General features: G+C 35.8%; 1 protein-coding gene across 1 annotated transcript in view; it reads left to right on the top strand.

Moving 5' to 3' along the window:
- TM9SF3 (transmembrane 9 superfamily protein member 3) overlaps window positions 1-21,942 on the top strand; it is a 696,120-nt gene that overhangs the window by 86,251 nt on the left and 587,927 nt on the right. The window contains exons 3-4 of the mRNA XM_089100609.1: window positions 1,897-2,092; window positions 8,888-9,010. Of these exons, the coding sequence (XP_088956735.1) occupies window positions 1,897-2,092; window positions 8,888-9,010 (319 nt within the window). The remainder of the gene's footprint in view (window positions 1-1,896; window positions 2,093-8,887; window positions 9,011-21,942) is intronic.

Below are 21,942 nucleotides of genomic sequence, written 5' to 3'. Positions count from 1 at the left end.
CATATACCAGTGGCTGGCAAAACCTCACCAAATCTTTCGGTTTTTAGAGCTTTTTTTTCAAAAGATCGAATTGTAGGGTAAATTCTACCGAAGTACTTTTCTTCCTCCTGAAGGATATACAGAGCAACTGCTAATGCATCTATGTCTTTCATTTATTCTTTAGAAAATCTTTGTCACGAGAACCAAACCTAGTTTTCTCTAAATCATCACTGACATCATGAAGCTTCTATGTCTGAAACGTCTGACACTGTCATATTTCGAATTCCATCGAATTGTCAGGGGTCTGATGAGCTGTCTGTTGTATACCTCTTTGACAAGATCTTCGGCTTTTGAGCTCTTGCTAACAGCGTCGCAGAGAGCAGTACATTTGGCCAAAGCAGAAAAGTAGGATAGTGCCTTATGCAACATCATTCAAGGCTTTATCAACATCTGCGGATATAAGTAAATTGAGTGTATGGCTGACACATCTGAAATGAAGAGGAAGTGGGAAATACTCAAAGCATTCTTGCTCACTCCGATTCGTAAGAATACTTCCAGCATTTCGAAACGAGAATAAGTCATTTTGACCTGCTTCATATTCATCCTCATCACCACTTACTTTACCCTCATCACCTTAGTTTGTCGGAAATTCTCTAAGTGTTTTACTGAGGTTTAAGGCATTGCCAGTTAATTCTCCACATACCTTTCTTTCAACTGCAATTTCATGTCTCACAAAGACACCATTCAGTTGCTCAGTGATTTTGGTCGGTCATTTCAAACTCATGAATCATAGTCTTTATGTACTACACAGCTGAAATAGCCCTATCTGCATCTATTTTTCTGTTAATCTAGAACAACTGTCCATTCAAAAGAAAAGATAATTCAACATACTCCATGCTTTCCTTGTTCAAAGTTTCAGCTACTGGGCACTATTTCAGAACAGTAGAATCCCTTGTTAGACTATTCAAAAACGTCACAGTGAGTGACTCCCCAATAAAGTTGATAATGAAATTGAACATAAGTAATTCCCAATACTGCTCGTTGGATAAGTAATCTTGGCATGCTCGAATGCGCCATTTGTGGTGTGGTGACTTGACAATGAGTTATTATTCTTGGTCTGCACTGGTGTGACTATTTGTTTTTCTTGAGGCTCCAGTAGTTTAAATTATTTAAGTGATATAAAAGCTATAACATAGAGTATTATGGTTTTTGACGATTTCTACCTAATTGAAATTCTAAATAACACATTTAGACGTTATGAGCACATTTAGAAGTTTTGAGCACATTTAGACGCCACATTTAAAACACGCTTGATGTTTGAGACGTCGGGAGTTTCGGTAACAATCTCTTGTACTAGGACTCATGAAATTTTGGGATATAGATTTTTCCGTTCTGACAGAAATGATAAGGTGTTTAGACAGGTAGTGAAGCTCGTAATAGATTAAGAATCTTCTAAATCCTATGTCCTACCAGAACAGACAAGGGACGAATTAGATTGTTCTCGTGTCTAAATGAATTGATTAAACTGGATTATAAGAAGACAATGCGATGTCCTAAACTGTAAGTCTAGACAGTAAGGAAAACAGTCTAGAATCTACAAAAGAAAAGTAAGGAATTTTATTGTAAAACATTTGGGAAGCTCTTTAAATTTTGCCGTAAGACTTAAATACTATTTTTTTGTCACTATATTTTCATGAATTTTTACAGGAGTTCCCTTTGATATTGTCAATTTTTATATTGATATGCTTATCAAATTGCTTTGATCCACAACAGCAATATAGCATATGCAAGGTGGTGTTATTCTGAACTATATAAATAAAGTTAATCTGGAAATATATAATTGATATAGTTGAAAATATGTGGTTGACTTTTCTAGCCCAGAAGCTGCTATTAATGGTAATCTGGCTATAATTTTAGTATCAAGATGGGGAAGAAGTTGTATTTTGGATGAATACAATAGGTCCATATGCCAACCGTCAAGAAACTTATGGTTATTTTTCACTACCGTTTTGCCGAGGACCAAAAGAAATGATTGGGCATTATCACGAGACACTTAGTGAAGCATTGCAGGGAGTAGAGCTGGAGTATAGTGGTCTTGCAGTGCAGTTCAAAGGTAATATACTAATTGCTGGAAAACGAAAACAGTGAAGGGCAAAAACCAACAAGGTAAAATTTGAGCCATAGAAAAAATGGAAAAACAAAAAGCAAATCTTTCGGCAAGGACCTCTGCCAAGCCGTTTTTAGTGCTAAATAGTTATAGGAAAAAGAATGAATAAAAAAAACTAACCTTCAAAATGCAAAATAAAAGAGTTCAATAAAGTTATCCCAAGAATCATAAAAAAATACTAATAAGACCGCTCTGAACTACCCTCTATAACAGATGTAAAAAATAATTTGATTCAATAAGTGTTTTTGATTTTCTTTTGCAGGCGTTTGTTCGGAAAATAGGACGTATGATATCTCCTATATCTATATCTCCCTGAAAGTTTGTTGTTGCCCTTTGTCTATGAAACTAAATCTACTAATGGTTGTAGTGCTAGCTGCAACCTAGTAAAGAATTCCTTAGAAAGAACAAAGTGACTTGGGTCGTTAAAAGCATGGCGGTGTCACAGTTTTCACTTTCACCTCGTTTGTTTCTGGTTATTTTCATATTGATTTGCTCGTTCAGTCTACCTCCCATTTATTTATTTTTTTTATTTCTGAAACCATTATTAACATGAGGACATCCAAGAAAGAAGTATATGTTGGATCTTCTGCCTCCAAGTATAAACTGTAAATTTGCACTTATTTAAATGATATCTCAATTTGAATTTCCAATCTATGAAAACAATACACAACGTCCGATATTTGATACAGATATTGTTCCTTTCTTGTTCTCCAAGGACGATCTGACTCCGATTCCCCCCAAAAAAGGAAAATCGGATTTGTATTGTTCCTCCTTCCGTCCCATCACCGTCTCTGTTCCACTTCGTAAACTTTTCGAGCTCCCTTTTATTAATGAGCAAAGATTGAAATATTACCTTCCCTCATATCATTTCGGTTTTCAGGCTAATATTGGTTGTTCCCATGCTCTTACAGCGGTTTTTACTGTCCTGGCTGACGCTGAATCATCGGGAAAAAGTCTGATCCTCGCCGTACATGACGTTAAACGTGCATTCGATTTCTTAATTCATTCGTCTATGCTTCTTCATGTGGCAAAGCGAGGTGTTAGACCCATCAGTTGTTCGTGTTCTCAGGGATCTATTTAATAATCTTAGAGTGCATTTAAAGCTCCCATCCCGTTTACCCCTGCAGTCGGCTCTTCATCAATCCCAATACAATTGCATTAATTCTCGTGTAAGGCCAAACTCTTCGAATCCCTCGAATATACCTGTGGTTCCTCAGTACCCCATCCCCGTTGAGAAAGGGACTAGACATTGAGCTATTACTTCCCCTACCCTGTTCAAAAATGGTGTCCTGGACGCTCAGGAAAAATGTTTTCCTTCATGCATTCCTGGAGGAATCGATGTGTCTCTTATTTGTTAGGCTGATGACATCTTGAATCTTAGCCGTACGATCCAGCGCATTGAGCAGAATTTCAAAATCCTCAAAGATGAATATGCAAAAATCGGAATTGTTAAATTCAATTGGCGAACTTCCTCTACTTCTTTCCTAAATATGGACGGTTGCCTTACCAAACCCGCAGACCACATTACATACCTGGGCCTTTCAGTTGGCTCATCTATCGGCCACACACGCCGTTTGCTGATATCTCAGGTTTGGCGTAAAATTAGTATTTCATAGGCTGGAATCGTAAAAAGCAAACTACGCTTCAACCGTCATCTTCTAGTATCTATCTGCAACGCCATAGCTCTTCCACATCTGCTTTACAATGCTCCATTTTGGAAATTTTTACAGTAACAGATAAAAGGCAACTACGTTCAATCTTCTTCAGATTTGCCAAGTATCTTTTGCATTTGCCTCCTTGGACAAGAAACAGTAAAATTATCCATTCGTATAACCTTGCAGACCCAAATGTCAATATTAACAAATATTTAAACCGTTTTCAAAGGAATTTGCATCGCCCATGGTCGTCAATTTTTTCGCAATAGTTTGTTCGCATTAATTTAAAGCATGTAATGAAGAATTTTTTGTCATGTGTTTGAATTTCCAATTGTGTGTTTGAGTCCTTTTTTGTTTTATCTTTAGTGATTATACCGTCTATTGTTTCTTTTTTTGACGCACAATAAATGAATAATAAGTAATAATAATAATATCTACGTTTTTCTTCAAACCTTTCTTCTTCTTTAAAAAGAGGGGTTCGTTTAATTTTAAGAACTTATTTGGAGAATCATATAGTCCGCAAGTGGCATTGATTATTTTTATATAATGGCTAGGCCATTTGTGTCTTAAAAGTGGACTACCAAAAGGAGATAAAAAAAGATGAACAAACGAGGAAAGTGATTTTATCCCACATGCTTGGGTCATAGAGGAAAAGAACAAATTCTGTGCAACGCCATATATTCCAAGAATCAGGGATAAAACTGGAAAAAATTTTTGGAATCCCTGTCTTAGTGTCTCTTTCAGAAAATTAAATAAAAAAACAAGTTTTTTTTTTACTGAAAGTAAGGAGCGACATTAAAACTTAAAACGAACAGAAATTATTCCGTATATGAAAGGGGCTGTCCCCTCCTCAACGCCTCGCTCTTTACGCTAATTTTTTACGCTGTTTTAAAAAATAGAGTTGTGAGAAAGAGTCAAACTTTGGCGTAAAGAGCGAGGCGTTGAGGAGGGGATAGCCCCTTTCATAGACGGTATAATTTCTGTTCGTTTTATGTTTTAATATCGCTCCTTACTTTCAGTTAAAAAAAACTTTATTTTATTTAATTTCTGAACGTTTTTGAATTAATGCAGGTTTTGATTTGGCTCATCGTACAAGAATAATTGAACGAAATTTGTATATTAGTTTTACTTTTTTTTAATTAAATGGCATTCTCGAAATTTGTTTTATTTTAATTACGAAGGTTTTTATTAGTGATAAATATATGTAACCTACAAATTAACTTACGTAACGAACTTCTATATTGATATATTTTAATACGTATATTATGGGGTTCGCCCCCTAGTCAATACCTCGCTCTTTACGCTAAAGTTCGAATTTCGTTCCAGTTCTTTAAAAATGAAAATGACCGCTTAATCACAAATGCCGTTAATTAGAATAAATAGCTCTTATGAAAGTACTAAAAAAACTTTAGCGGAAAGAGCGAGGTATTGACTTGGGGGCGAACCCAATCATATACGTAATAATTTCTGTTCGTTTTAAGTTTTGATGATGCTCCTTACTTTCAGTTGAAAAACTTCCTCCATGGAAAGATCCTCTGACGTAACCCCCGACCCCCCCCCACTACCAGAATATATCACCCCTGAAAACGTCATATTTTTTACCATGCTGAACAAAATGGCTATATAAAATTTTTGATCGGATGACTTTGTGAAAAAATGAGCGTGAGAGGGGGCCTAGTTTCCCTCTATTTTTTTGGTCACTTAAAAAGGGAACTAGAATTTTTAATTTTCGTTCGAATGAGTCCTCCCGAGATATTCTAGGACCACTGGGTCAATACGGTCACCCCTGGGAAAAAAAACAAAAAAATAAATAAACACGCATCTAGGACCACTGGGTCAATACGATCACCCCTGGAAAAAAAAAATAATAATAAAAAAAAAAAAAAATAAACACGCATTCGTGATCTTTCCTCTGGCAAAAAATACAAAATTCCATATATTTGCAGATAGGAGCTTGAAACTTTTGGATTAAGGTTTGCTGATACGCTGAATCTGATCGTGTAATTTTCATCAAGATTCTATGATTTTTAAGGGGTGTTTTCCCCTTATTTTTGAAAATAGGGCAAATTTTCAGGCTCGTAACTTTTGATAAATAAGACTAAACTTGATAAACCTTATATATTTGAAATCAACATAAAAATTTCATTCTTTTGATGTATCTATTTGTATAAAATTCCGTTTTTTAGAGTTTCGGTTACTATTGAGCCGGGCCTTACTTACAGTTCGTTACAACGAACTGTTTGATGGAAATAGCGTAGGGACTTTTTTCAATTCCCGTAAGGGCAAAACATATCGTATCCTTCTAAGAGGTGTATATACGGTCCCGTACCCATGTATTAGATTTTATTTTGGAAGCCGGTTTATCAAGAAACCAAGAATCCTTCAAATTAATTCTTAATCAATCCTGATACACTAGGTTTCTGCAATAGCTAAGCCGGGGCCCGCATGCGGATCCTGCTGGATTTCTTTCATCAAACAGTTCATGTTAACGAACTGTTTGATATACATATATATATATATATATATATATATATATATATATATATATATATATATATATATATATATATATATATATATATATATATATATATATATATATATATATATATATGTGTGTAATGAACTTTTAAATATATAAGTTTCATCAAGTTTAGTCTTACCCATCAAAAGTTACGAGCCTGAGAATATTTGTCTTACTTTAAAAAAAGGGGGAAATACCCATAGAAGTCATAGAATCTTAATGAAAATCACTCCATTAGATTCAGCGTATCAGAGAACCCTACTGTTGAGGTTTCAAGCTCCTATCTGCAAAAATATGGAATTTTGAATTTTTTGCCAGAAAAAAAGATGTATTCCTGTTTATTTGTGTTTTTTTCTTCCCAGGAGTGATCATATCGACCCAGTGGTCCTAGAATATCGCAAGAGGACTCATTCGAACGGAAATTCAAAATTCTAGTGCCTTTTTTAAGTGACGAAAAAATTGGAGGGCAGCTGAACCCCTCCCACTCTTATTTTTTTTCCCCGAAGTCACCCGATCAAAATTTTGAGATACTCACTTTGTTCAGTATAGTCGAAAGATCTAATAACTATGTCTTTGAGGATGACTTAATCCCCCACACTCCCCGGGGGAAGGGCTGCAAGTTGTGAATTTTGCCCATTGTTTTTATATAATATTGGTTATTGGTTTGGGGGGTGGGGGGAGTTGCGTGGAAGGATTTGTTCATGGGGAAAGAGAATTTTCAATGAAGGAGGCGCCGGATTTCCCAGCATTATTTAAAAAAACGATCAGAAATTAAATAAAAAAACAAGTTTTTTCAACTGAAAGTAAGGAGCAACATTTAAACTTGAAACGAACAGAAAGTATTACGTATATGGGGGGAGGGGGTCGCCTCTCCTCATTAGCTCGCTCATACGCTAATTTTTTTTTTTTAACTTTTAAAAGAGGTTATTATTCTAATTAAACAGCCTTTGGGATTCAAGAGTCATTCTTAAATAACTGGAACAAAAATCAGACTTAGGTTATTATAAGGTTATTATTAGTTTAAAAAAAGCAAAAGTAATGTTCAAATTTCGTTTTGATTATTCGTGTTCGGCGAACAATCTTCAAAACCTGCATTAATTCAAAACGTTCAGAAATTAAATAAAAAGAAGCAAGCTTTTTTTTAACTGGAAGTAAGGAGCGACATTAAAACTTAAAACGAACAGAAAATATTCCGTATATGAAAGGGGCTGTCCCCTCCTCAACTCCTAGCTCTTTACGCTAAAGTTTGACTGTCTCACAACTTTAGTTTTTTAAACAATAAAAAACTTTAGCGTAAAGAGCGAGGCGTTGAGATTGGGACAGCCCCTTTCATATACGGAATAATTTCTGTTCGTTTTAAGTTTTAATGTCGCGCCTTATTTCCAGTTAAAAAAATTTATTTAATTTATGTAACAGGAATGAGCTATTTATGAGTTATTATGAGTTATAAATTTATGTAAAAGGAAATCAATATATTTTTAATTACCAACTGCTCGAGAGTATCCATATGCATTTTTCTAGGATGAGCAAACCCTCAAAAACAATTTTGAATCATAAGGTCATATTTTTTGGGATACTAAAAATGTAACTTTTCTATACGTTATTTTCAGTGTTCCAGGTAGAGGGGGATGTTGAAAAATAGAAGCTAAGTAGATTAGTCAAAAGGTTCCAATTCAGAACCCATCCTTTTTACCTGTTCTGCCGTGTATTTAAGTACCATGACCACCGCTGTAATATTTACCTCGGGGGGGGGGGGTAAGTACTAATGAGCTATTTCAAGTGCTGTTACGTTTTTTATTGTATATAGCATACACTCAAGACTAGATTTTTGAAGCTCAAGCTGAAATACCTATGGAGTAAATGGCTTATTTTTTATGGAAAAGAAGGAAACAAACAACTGACGGTCTTTGCTTCTATAAAATAATATTTAGATTGGAAAAATTATTACGCCCATAGGATAAAGCGGTGGAACATTGGATCCAATTTTGAAAGGGCATGCGCCCCCCCCTGGTTTCTTTTGCTGCCCCTTCCCTAGATATGAAAAAAAATTCTGAGGTTATTTTCACACAACAATTCTTTTTTAGCATGTTCTCCTTCCTTATCATTTCTTTTTATATTGTATTTTGTTGGTCACCTTGTTCCCTATATATTATTATATCTAAGGTTATTTTCCATCGTTCTTCCAATGACAAATCAGTTATAAGAAAAAGACAAATACCCTTTTTCATGATTTTTATCCTGAATTAGCATGTCTGTCCTCTGAAAAGCTAATTTGAATATTTTGTTCCATGGCAGAAACTCTGACTTCAGGGATATTTCCGGACACCTTGCGTTTTTGAGGCTAGACAATATTAAAAGAAGGCTGTATTAGGACCATGATCTTTTGTCTTCTGATAGAACGGACATTGGAATACGGTGGAAATCACCTTTAGTTTCTCTACAAATTTTAGATTGAATTCTTCTGATGAATATTCAAAAATTACGTTGCATTGTTTATAACCTTTCATTTATTTTATTTTTCTACTGTCTTTGTCGTTTGTCAAAAGAGATTTTTTTTTCTAGAGGATGTGCCGAAAACTGCTTATTGTGAAATTACTTTAACGTCAGAATCTTTGCGCGCCTTCATCTATGCTGTAAAGAACCACTATTGGTATCAGATGTACATCGATGATCTCCCTGTTTGGGGTATGTTTCTTAAATACTTGTATAGCTGAGATATTTTACAAAGACACAATAGTTGTTGCACCCAAACAAACATAATATTTCGCCTTTTCTTCTAAAACAAAAACTCCATTTTTTGGTCTTTCAGAGGCGCATTCACCGCATGCAATATAGGGGTTAGGTAATGTGTGGGGCAATAATGCGCTTATACCTCTATTCTAGCTTACTATTACCTCTATTCTCTATTATACCTCTATTCTACTTGCGATGATTTTATGTGAAATTTTAATGACCACAAAAGTCCACCTCATAAGCTTTCTCGACGTCTTTTTTTTTTCGTGGTTTACCTTGTTCCGGGAAATAGCTTGTAGTCCAATAAATCTACGGAACTCTGGGACAAAATTACAATATAATAGATTTTTACACCATTTTGTAGAGAAAAAAATTCTGTACAACATACCAAAAATCCCCTTGGCGGAACAGGGTAAAAACCAGGGGAAAGGGGGAAAATTGGAAAAACTCAGGGGCAGATTTATTGTGCCCTCGAATATCACGTCTGCTCTTTTTCTGCGCGGAGAACTCGAAAAAAGAAAGTTATATTGTTTTATCGCTGGACTTCGGTCGGTTCGATTTCCACCTTTAGTGGGCAAGGGGGAGGGGGAAAACAATATCCCTGAGAGTTGTGCGATAGGGCTGGTCAAAATGTTGCCCCCAAGGTTTTTTGACTCGATGATTTCAAAAAACATGCCATTAGATTCGTATCTTACTTTTCTGCAGTGTTTTCACCGTAGGGGAGACGATGCATCGGGCCTTCGGAGTATATGGGCAGATTTACTTCGACTTTAATAGAAACATAAGATAAAACTAAATGTAAAAAATGAAGCAAATCAGGTAACTTCGGTAATCAAAGCAAAAGATAAATACGGTTTTGATTGAACTAAAAAGGATAAGATCAAGGATTTGTACTAAACATCGTCTTCTTCATCGTTATCAACAAAAACGTCTATATTAGAACACGCAATCCCTTGGCAGTCTTTGCAAGCAAGTGTGCAAGGCAATCCATTTTGTTAGCAACTACAGCGTGAGCTATCACAGTTGGATCGTGTGCAGCTGCATCGAATCACATTTAGCGGGTGAGGCGGAGTAGGTCCGATGTCTCTCATGATCGGAGTGAGGCGTCCGTCACGTAACCGCCAACCTCAGTCTTTCGGGTCGAGTTCTGACGCAGTATTACGCCATTCCCTTATCTGATACAAGACTCTATAAGAATGAAGTTTCACAGCCGATGTTGTTGGTGAAAGTCTCTCTGGGTTCACAAAAATTGATTTCTTTGAGCTGTTCAGTTTTTTAAGAAAAACCGTGTACCTAGCTTTGCTGAGATCCTCGCTTTCTTAGCCTTGTGAAAGCAAAGGATTTTCAATGGCTTGTTGGACTTCTTTCTTCATAGAGTGCGGATTAAGGAATACTTCACAGTTATTCCTAAATTCTTCATGGCTTTTCAAGAATGGCAGGACAGCCTGATTTCCTATCCCAAACAAACGGGACGTCATGTGACAACCAAGAAGAGTGTGGTCAACAAGAATAGAGTGACAAACCTGTTCCAGTGATCTTTGATAAAGTTGATGTGCCAGTATTTAGTTGACAGTGCTCTTGACTTGGTACTGGTTTCAAAGTAGAGATCCCTGGCTTCTGCAGGTAAGAGATAGAGGAGAAGGATTAATAAATCAGTGTCGTTTCCGACTACTGCGGTTACCCTTTCCTTGGCCGCATTAACACCTGTTAATACAATCAGAACGTCCGCATCCCTCTGCATGAAGGAAAGCGAGGCCGGCTTGGACAAGCATTTGTGTATTGTTGGGATTCCGCAAGGAGTCCCCCTTCTTCCTTTGCAGCTTCATACTCTCACCGATTTCGTTTCCAGGTCGTGGCCAGCAGCTGCAACGTAAATGAGCATCTCAGAGAGTGCTTGAAGATAATGCACCCTTTTCCGGTCGGTTCTGCCCTAATGGCCTTCTTAAGCACTCCGAACATTTCTGAATACTGAAGCCATATTTTTGCAGTGCTGTTGTTCTGCAGCGTGTCTTGAAACTCCGTTATTCATGTTTGGATTCGACGCACTACGTCTGCATTGGATGCGTCTTTAAGAGTTACTTCCCCCTTCAGTAGAGCTATACATATTGCCGAAGCTTCTGCAAGATCTTTCATAAAGTCTTGATGACTCGAACGTATGTCATCGGTGCAGACGAAAAAGTACGATTTGCAAATGAGAGTGATCTGCAATGCTGAATCTATAAGCTCGTGCGCTCTCATGGCTCTTGAAACAGCCTTACCGGTACGAATATGCTTAATGGTGTTACCGGCATACAAGTATTCGAGCACCTCTTATATTTCTTTTTCCGTCATCAAGTGCCCGATCGCTCCAAGAAAGCTCATCCGGCAATGGAGACCAACAATCATTGGAACTGCTGCCTTGAGATGACTATCAGCAGGCTCAGCATTGATGATGTTCAGCGCTTTCATGTACAAAGACTGGTCGAAAGTCACAACCGTTACCATTCCGTGCTGGCGTGCTTTATCGGAGGCAAAATGTAAAGTCGTGTATAAACAAATAAGATAGGAGGGATTATGGTCGACTATTGGCCGAAAAACGATCGACGAAATACCCTTGTATAACCTATGATGAAGTGCTTGCATAAATATGCTTCATCTGACCTGTCTCGAGTCATGTATCCAGCTTGCATGCCATAGTAGGTCAATGCTATCGATCTCATCGTCGAAGGTGATGGTCGGGATGGGTTTGTACACAAGACTGTTCTCCTGTTGTAGAAGAAGAAAGGCACTTGTCCAACTTGCTGGAGTACTTCAAGGTTTACAACTGCTCTTGGGATTATGATTGGAAATTTGGGTAGGCTTGGTGTGGCAGCAGCTAACATGTCCACCCCATGGAAAGTACCTCTTCCGTCGATAGTGCAAATGTTGTGGTCGACATTGTCGCCAATGAACTGGATGAAAGTTCTAGAAGTCATCCCTGGAAATTCTGTACCATGAGCTACTGCGGTAAAACGCTTGAATCGAAGCACTTCAGAGTAAGAAGTAGAAAACTTAGCCTATTCAGCTGCTCGATGAGAAAACATGAACCAGATTGCTGATGTTGCTGGACTTCAAGGTATACTTGTAAAGGAGCGAGCAAATGTTGGGGACGGCAAGCCTGCATTATTGGTTGACCAATTGAACATACCAGTACGTGATGAATCTCCAGCAAACAGGAAAAGAGAAGCACCAGGGAATAGAATATAAAACTTTCGTCAAAACAGTGTTAGAGGATTTTAAAACTGAGTTGACGGACCTTTGTCTCCTCTCCAAATTCTGTAGAGCCGTCTGACTATCTTTTTCATTTAGAGGATATCTTGATTTCCCCCTCTTTTTTCCTAGTAACTGGAAAACGGAGGTAAACGCTAATTACAAAGCAATCAAAGTAACATATTCATTCTTCTCGCACCGGGAAACCCCCGAAAACAAGTCTTGGAGACTGCTGTATAGGATCTTTATTTACCTCCTCTTTCCCCCGTGTATGTGGGGATACGGGGGAACGACTTATTACACAGCAATAAAAAAAACGTATATTCGATCTTTTTGGACCCAAGAGCATCAGGAATGCCAGTCTCAGCATCAAAAACTACCGGTCGTAGATTTTCCAGTTTTCCCCTGGATTTTTCCCTTTCCCCCGTTTTTCACCCTGTTCCGCGAAAGGGATTCTCGGGGACTTTTGGTATGGTGTACAGAATTTTTTTTCTCTACAAAACGGTATAAAAATCATTTATATTGCAATTTTGTCCCAGATCGTCGATTTTTTTCCGTAGATTTTCTGGACTATTGAGCCTTCGGTATTATCAAATAGTCCGCTACCCCCGTTCTTGAGGAAGTACTCTTCGGCAGAAAGAATTATAGCAGCTGTAATTTGGAACAGAAGTAAACGGAATATTGCCTCTTGTGACGATTTTTCTTGGTCTTTAAACCGAGTCTCTGATTTAGTGCTCATCAAGTACAGAGGTTCTTACAGTCAAATTCAAAGGAAATCAAATGCTATTTTAAAAAATGTGTCTTCATGTGTTTTGATAGAAATACTGTGGTCGAAAGAGTTTTAATTGTTCAGATTTAATCGATAATGGTCATACTCTAAGCAATCCTGGAGCGATAAACGAGTCGAAAAAGTACAATATGTATACCAAATAGTGTATTGGTTATAACTAGATTGTTATCAAACAGTTCGTGGTAACGAACTGTAAGTAAGGACTGACCCGGCTCAATGGTAACCGAAACTGTAGAAAACGGAATTTTGATACCAATAGATACGTCAAAAGAATCAGATTTTAATGCTGATTTCAAATATATAAGTTTCATCAAGTTTAGTCCTACTTATCAAAAGTTACGCGCCTGAGAAAATTTGGCTGATTTTCGAAAAAAAGGGAAAAGACCCCCTAAAAGCTATAGAACCCTAAGGACCCTAAGGACCGACCCGGCTTAATAGTAACCAAAACTCTAAAAAACAAAATTTTGATATCAATAGATCCATCAAAAGAATCGGCTTATACTGATCTTTATCGGCTTATATAATAGGCAGTATGATCTGTCCCTATCTCACCCATTATAAAAACCCAGACCGAGGTGCGAGTACTCCAGAGAACGTAAAAACATAAGCGACATTAGATCTTTTCACGGGTAGACAAGTCAGTTTTCTCTTGAACGCGAAACTTGGCTTCAACGTTGAAACACTAAATTTAGAAGAAACTAATCTTAAATTAATTTATTCCAATACATATATGAAAATCGGTAATTAGTAGTGCAATGTTATCATTCGATGTTTTTAGGAATTAAAAGTAAGTTTTGAAATCTCAAGTTGGTTTCAAAGGTATTTTGAGAAAGTTTCTGCCAAAATACGTGTTCCAGGGTCATTGGACCGCTGATGGCAGATCAAATGAGAGGAGCTGTTTGTACGCGCCGATATAAATATATATATATACTTATATTCATATATATATATATATATATATATATATATATATATATATATATATATATATATATATATATATATATATATATATATATATATATATATATATATATATATATATATATATATATATATATATATATATATATATATATATATATATATATATATATATATATATATATATATATATATATATATATATATATATATATATATATATATATATATATATATATATATATATATATATATATATATATATATATGTATATATATATATATATATATATATTTATATTATGTATATATATATATATATATTATATATTATGTATATATATATTTATATTATGTATATATGTATATATGTTAATAGTGTATGTGTATATGTGTATATGTGTGTGTGTGTATATATATATATATATATATATATATATATATATATATATATATATATATATATATATAGAACGTTTTTTTTAAGAAAAGTAAAGGCCATATTAAACTTAAGATCAGTAGAAATAGAAGCCTACAATAACTCAAACTCAAAACGACCAGAAGTTATTATTAAAGAATATAAAATGAAAGGAGAATAATTGGTATGGCTGTAACACTGTATATAAATTTATATAAATGTATATATAGTGGGCTGCAATAATGCAAAAGGTAAATATAACATTGGTTTAAGAATGTAAAGAAAGACAAAGAATGAATTTACAACGATAATCGAGTTAAAAATAAGTTTTATTTGAACAGTTCAGTTCAGTTCAATATGGGTTTTAATTCAAAAAAATATATATAAAAATACACTTAACTTAGTTCCTTGTGCATTGATGCACGTTTGGGCCCGTAATAATTGCACACTCTAAATACAGTGTGGCCTCCTATCCTCTTCAATTTCCACCCCGAACCGCCATCAAATAACAATAAATTTAACACAACTTCTCCTCCGCTCACACCCCTTGAAGTATCAAACTAAAATATGATAATTAATAATAATATCGAAAAATTCTAAGCATAATAATAATAAAATAAATCTAGTAAATAAATATTTAATCTTTTAGATATTTTTTCACATTCTTTTTAAAGGAGCCGAGAGACCTATATGACCTCAGCTCTTGCGGAAGTGCATTCCACTCTCTAGCACACGCAATTCTAGGAGAAAATTCTGACCTAGCTGTCGGTGTCGGGGGTATGTAAATGTCTGATGAAGATTGTGTATTTAAGCTTTGGATTTGTGATGCTAGTTTTAATAGGCCTCTAAATGGTGAAGGGAGTGTTCCTGAAAAATATTTAAAACAAAAAATGGTGCAAGATAGTCTATAAAGTGATGCCATTGATAGTCTGTTCCGTGTTGGGCCTAAAATTTGAAGTGCTTTATTGTGAACTGAGTTTAGTCTCTGTAAATGTGTCTTGAAATTAGATTGCCAAACTGTAGAACAATATTGAATGTGAGGCCTTATAACAGCATTGTAAATCAGAATCAGTATTTTTTTAGGGAAATGGTGACTGACTTTTCTCAAGATTCCAAGGTTCCTTGAAAGCTTCGTCTCGACACTTGCTATATGGTGTCTGAACGAGAGGTTTTCGTCGATTAAAATCCCTAGGTAACGAACGTGTCCTTTTTCTGGTCTCTTGATAAGTCCACGAGAGGTTTCAATACCAATCACATCAGGGGCCAGCGAATCTATACGTGAAAAAAATAAAACACTCGATTTGTCAATGTTGATGACTAGACGATTTGCGTCCATCCAGAGGTACGTTTCTTCAAGAATGTCTTGTAGCTTCGTTTTGAGAGACTTGATGCTCCATTCTGAGCTTGCCATAAGTAAATCATCCGCAAATACCGTTAGTTCGTCCTCGGCTTCTACTATAGACCCCGGTGTCGTTTGTGGGTGAAATAGTTTGCAGCAATAAGGAATACGACTTGCAAGAGTCAGTACTTGCTGAAGATCATTTACATGAACAAGAAACAATACCGGTCCCAATTTAGAGCCCTGTGGCACCCCGCAGTTAACTACGACATCATTTGTATGGTCATTTCCTGTGTACATTCGACGATTTTCCAGGTAAGACTTAAACCAATCTAGGACTTGGCCACCAACTCCAATATGATCCAGCTTTCCTAGTAATATTTCGTGGTGCATGCTATCAAACGCTTTCTTGATATCTAGAAGCACTGCTGCAGGTAAAGCACCCGAATCTAGGATTCTGTTTACGAATAAACTTAGTGAAGTAAGGGCGTCTTCGGTTGAATGGCCAGCCCTAAACCCGAATTGGCGGCTGTTAAAAAAGCCTTTGGCCTCTAAATATTGGTAAAGCTGGTTTTTCATTGGCGTTTCAAAGACTTTCGAGAAAACTGATAAGATTGAGATTGGTCTATAATTTTCTGTCTCTGTATGACTTCCACCTTTGTGAAGAGGTATTATCTTTGCCTTTTTTAACATTTCAGGAAAAACCCTTTATCTAATGAAAGATTTGGTAAGTTAGCGGCTCAGCAATGGTCGTCACTACTGCTTTCAGTGCTTTTGTGTGGACCAGGTTGAAACCTGAAGCAGAAGAGCCCTTCAAATTTTTTACGAGTAATTCGAGCTCACCTGGTGTTACAGGACTCACTGCCATTGATTTCATACACTTCGGGCCAAGGTATTCTTTGTATGATTTAGATGGTATCCCGACGGAATTTGCTGTGGTATTGCCGATATTTGCGAAAAATGTACTCAGCGATGCGGCAACCTGTGTAGGTTCTGTAATTTCTTCATCATTCACGACCAATTTCGCTGGTAATATGGAAGACTTAGTGGTTGGCCGTAGAACCGAGTTGATAATTTGCCAAACTTTTCGACCATCCTTCCCGCTTTCCGTCAGTTTTTGCTGCAGGTAGCCACGCTTTGCTCTTCGTAACACATTCCGAAGGACTTTCCTGTATTGATCATACTCCTCGAGCCACCCTAAGCTGGGACAGCGTCTTTCCTTGCCCTACAGGTGGTTTATATTCTTCACACATGGCAGAATATAATCCGTAATCCAGGGTCTAATTGGATGGTATTTCTTTCGTGTATTACTTTTAGGGTTTCTCACGATAAACCTACTGTATACATCCAAGAGCATCGAGTGAAAAATGCCATAAAGCGATGACATTTGATTATGATATTTGGCGCTGCGCATTGATATTTCAGTTTTAAAAGTTTTATCAATTTTTTCTCAAAGGGAAATTACGTGGTGGGCATGAATGTAAATTTGCAGCTAAATTATATATAGTCACTTCCACTTTTCACATATGTTTATTGATATTGGTTTGATTTTTATTGTCTGTAGTACTGAGGAGCTCATTAAGGAGATAACCAAACACAAGTTTGAAAAAAAAATTTTGCCCCTTTGTTCAAAAAAAGAGATAATTAAATATTTAAACTACTAAAACTAAAATAATTACTTGCTAGTTTATTTTCCTTGATAGGTACGTCTCTCGATTTCCCGATTCTTAAATTTTACTTCGTAATATGCACGTGTGCGCAAAACAGGTAATTAGTCTTTTTCAAGTCACACAGGAACTACAATCTGAGAAAATAAATATCACGAAGTGAAAAACAAAAATGATAAACCATCCAGTGTCGGATCAAGAGGGGGCGAGGCGCCCCCCCTAATGTAGTCTAAAGTAGTGTAATTTACCTAATTAACGCAAGTTTGCATTAATTAAACTTGCTCCTAGCGTAATTTTATCGAATCAGCCTATTTTGCGCCCCCCCTAAAATATCCTGGATCCGCCCCTGAAACCATTACATCTATTCCACCAGTTTTTAGAAGAAAAAAATTTCCTTATTTTCACAAATTTCATCAACCCTCCGCCCCCTTTTTTAGAAATCCTATATAGGCGTATGAGTTAAGTCCACTGTATATAAATAATAGATTAAGTCATAATTTGTATATAAATTAAGTCATACCTGTGAGATGTGACAGATGCAAACCACTTGGCCGGCTCACCAAGTTTTTTTCTGCTTTAGCAATTAAGAAAATTCAATTTCGAACCATTTCTCATTGATTGATGCCTATACACTAACCCGCTAATGTATGAAGAATTGGGAGGAGTTTTTTGTTCGCACTGAGAATGAAGAGCCAGAAATCATCTGCGGTAAACTTACTGCTAAATATATATACAGTGTTCCAAATATATAATACTCATTAAATTTAGTGTTATCTATCACAGACTATGAGCCTGAAAAAATTTGCGAGATTTTTGAAAAAGGGGGAAACACACCCCCCCCCCCCTAAAAGTCAAAGAACTTTAATGAAAATCACACCATCAAATTCAACGTATCAGAGAATACTGTAGAGTAGCGGGTCTGCATGCAAAATGTGTTTGGTACAATTATTCTGCATATTAGATAGATAGACAAATAAGTGTATTTTAGAGCCAAATATACGGCCATGAACACAGTAAAATAACACAAATGAATATAGTGAATGAGGGGGGGGGGGGTCTTTAATCCCCCCCCCCCCTGTTCGTTCTGTTCGTTTTGGGTTCAATTCATTTATTTATGGTGATTTGTGGTAGTTTTACGCTTGGAAAATTATTTGAATTTATTTCTACTCATTTTTGGCTTAACGAGGCCATTGGCACCGGCAAGGGGGGTGGGAAGGGGGGGGGGTCATGGTCCTTACCTGGAAATGTGGGACTATATAGTAATTATAAGGAAACCAAAGGAAAAAAAGCACAATAAGGAAAAACCATGGAAAAAATGTTTGTTGCCCCATTGTTGGCTGCCTGCCAATAGATTTTGACTCATAATAGGGAAAAACATAAGTTCTAATTTGTGACTGAGTGACCCCTAACAAGTTTTCCACAAAAAAAATTTCTATATGATGTGGTTGGAAAAAAAAAAAAATTCTTCATAGTAATGAAGGGTAAGTAATTAACGATCCTTGTCAATAACGAAAGTATAAGAGCCTAAGTATTGATATCATTCAGTCAAAGAATCAGCTTTTTATGGTGATCTTAAATATATATTTGCTTATTAGTAATTAGTGTAGTTATTAGAACACAAGAAAGTTTGCATAATTATTGAAAAAACAAGGAAACAACTTAATAAGGGCGATTTCGGTAAAAATATGCCGTAAACTTTTGATAGCATTGCAAGAGTACTCATGAGCTGATTTATGAAGCCACAGAAATAATCAGAAATGTTTCCCCTGGACGGAATGCTATATTTCTGTATTTTCACCCTGAACGGATACGTTTTTTGTGTTTGATTATCAATTTTTTTTCCAGCAGTGATGGTGGTATTTATTTAGTTGTCACTTTGAAAAAAAATTAATTTTTTATAGTTATGAAGTTTAAAGGTGTCAAATATACTGACTTTTGGCAATCAAAATTAAATTAAAAATATGTAATTAAATATTTTTATTTGATTTTCTTATTCTTAATTTTGAAGTTTTACTTTGAACAAACTATTTTGATAATGCGTTACTTTTTATAAACACTGAGTTTTTAAGAGATAAGATAAGATAAGTTTTATTCTTCATTAAATACACATGTAATATTACATGTTATTAATCCCTCAAAGGCTCATTGGCCTGTACAAAGAGGGACGACATATGAATTACATACTCAGAATATTTAAAGGCATTAAATATTTTAGTGTTTGATAACCAAGTTCACAACTGTCGATATGGTTAAAAATATCTGTCCAACGCTTCGGCATTGCTCAACAGAACTTAATGCTGGGAGTTTGTATCTTAGTTTTTGTAAGTAGGCTATTGCTTTCTGTATTTTTTGTAACTACTTACTTTTTTTTCCTTTTTAAATACTTTTACCTTAGTTGACATCTATTGCCTTTAGAAAATTGTCTCTAATCTTCATTAAATAAAGAAAATAAAACAATTTTTTTCAACTGAAAGTAAGGAGCAACATTAAAAATTAAAACAAAAAGAAATTATTACATATGTGAGGGCGATTGCCCCCTCCTAAACACCTCGCTCTTCAAGCAACAGATTTTTGGCACTTTAAAAAAAGTTGCTTATTGTTCTAATTAAACGAGCCTTGGGTTTGGGAATCGTTTTTAAAGAATTGGGAACAAAATCTAAATTTTAGCACAAAGAGTTAGATGTTGAAGAGGAGGCAACGCCCCTCATATGCGTAATAATCTCTGTTTGTTTTAAGTTTTAATGTTGCTCCTTACTTGCAGTTGGAAAAACTTGTTTTTTATATCTGATCGTTTTTTAAATAATGCCAGGATACCTGGCTCAACGTCCACTGACAAGCCACCCTCCGCAAGGTAATATTCTCCAGACGATTAAGTTCTGATTAAGACTTATCCAGAACAATTACCCTTAGCATCTCCACATGTAAAATTGAATCAGTAAAGCGAAAGGAAGAAGTATAAAGACATTTCGTATAGGATTTCTTGCAAATTCACCCAGCGTAAAATTTCTTCATAAAATTTCATCTCCTGGAAAATATTTAAGATTCTCCCAGCAGAAATTTCGTCCTCCCCTACCCACCTAAAAAATGTATGCATACTTCCCAATAACAAATAAAATAAAGGGCGATTTTTCTAAGAAAAAAAACCTTTCCCCAGGGGATGTAGGGGGTCATTTTATCTCCAAAGACATAGTTATCGGGCCTTTCAACTATGCTGAAGAAATAAGCTATCTCAAAATTTTGATTGGGCGATTTTGGGAAAAAGTGACGTGGGAGGGGGCATAGTTGCCCTCCAATTTTTTGGTCGCTTGAAAAGGGCACAAGAACTTTTCATTTCCATGAAAATGAGCCCTATCCCAACGTTCTAGGCCTACTGGGTCGATAAGATACAACAAATAGAAAAATAAGAAACAAACACGCATCCGTGATTTATCTTCTGGTATAAAATACAAAATTGCACATTTTTGCAGATATGAGCTTGAAACGTCTACAGTAGGGTTTTTTAATACGTTGAATCTGATCTATGTTATTTTCATTAATTTTATATGACTTCAAGGGGGTCTTTCTTCCTTTTTCCCAAAATCCGACAAATTTTTTCAGGCTTGTAGCTTTTGATGGGTAAGACTAAACTTAATGAATGAAGCTAATATTTTTGGATTCAGCATTATAAGTCAATTCTTTTGATGTTTCTATTGATATCACAATTCCGTTTTATGGAGTTTTGGTTATTATTGAGCAAGGTAAGCATAGCGGGTCTGCATGCAAAATGTGTTTGGTACAATTATTCTGCATATTAGATAGATAGAAAAATAAGTGTATTTTAAAGCCAAATATACGGCCAAGAACACAGTAAAATAACATAAATGAATATAGTGAATGGGAGAAGGGTGTTTAACCCCCCCGAAAAATACCCCCTCCTTCGGAAAGCAACACCCGCGGAAAATACCCCATCCTTGGAAAATACCCTCCTGGAAAATACCCTACCCCCCCCTGTGGAAAATAAGGTTTCTGAATTTGGAAATTTTATTTGAGTTTTTTTCATAGTTTTGTCGAAAAGTGCTAAGAAACGGGAAAAATAGGAATTTACACACCAGAAGTGTCTTAAAAACTTAGAAAAAAAAACACAAATCCATTTGTGTAAAAGACTTCCATATGTTAAAATAGGATTCAAATCTGTCCCTTGCTTTTAGTTAAAAAGCTCTTTTTTATATAATTTCTGATTGTTTTCCAAATCATACCAAGGCCTAACCAAAATATAATTTGAGGTATCGGTCCCTTAAATCCCTGGTCAATTGCTTTTAAAATGTGTAAATCAACAACTGTACGTTGATTAGTACCGTTCTACGTTTAAATTTGCGATTTCAATTTTGGATAAAATTTGAATATACTCAAAAAATTGGCGATGAATAGTAATTTTGGTGAAAAGTCCTTGTTAACATTGCTTCTAGAGAGTTTCGGATGGATGAAAAGGAGTATAATTGTTTGGATGGATGGCAATTATGTGAGAATTTTGATCTTCTA

This window comes from Artemia sp. Qi Xiang Cuo, chromosome 2, assembly GCF_049724085.1.
Source record: "Artemia sp. Qi Xiang Cuo chromosome 2, ASM4972408v1, whole genome shotgun sequence".
Classification (NCBI taxonomy): Eukaryota; Metazoa; Arthropoda; class Branchiopoda; order Anostraca; family Artemiidae; genus Artemia; species Artemia sp. Qi Xiang Cuo.
This window is presented reverse-complemented; position numbering and strand designations above follow the sequence as displayed.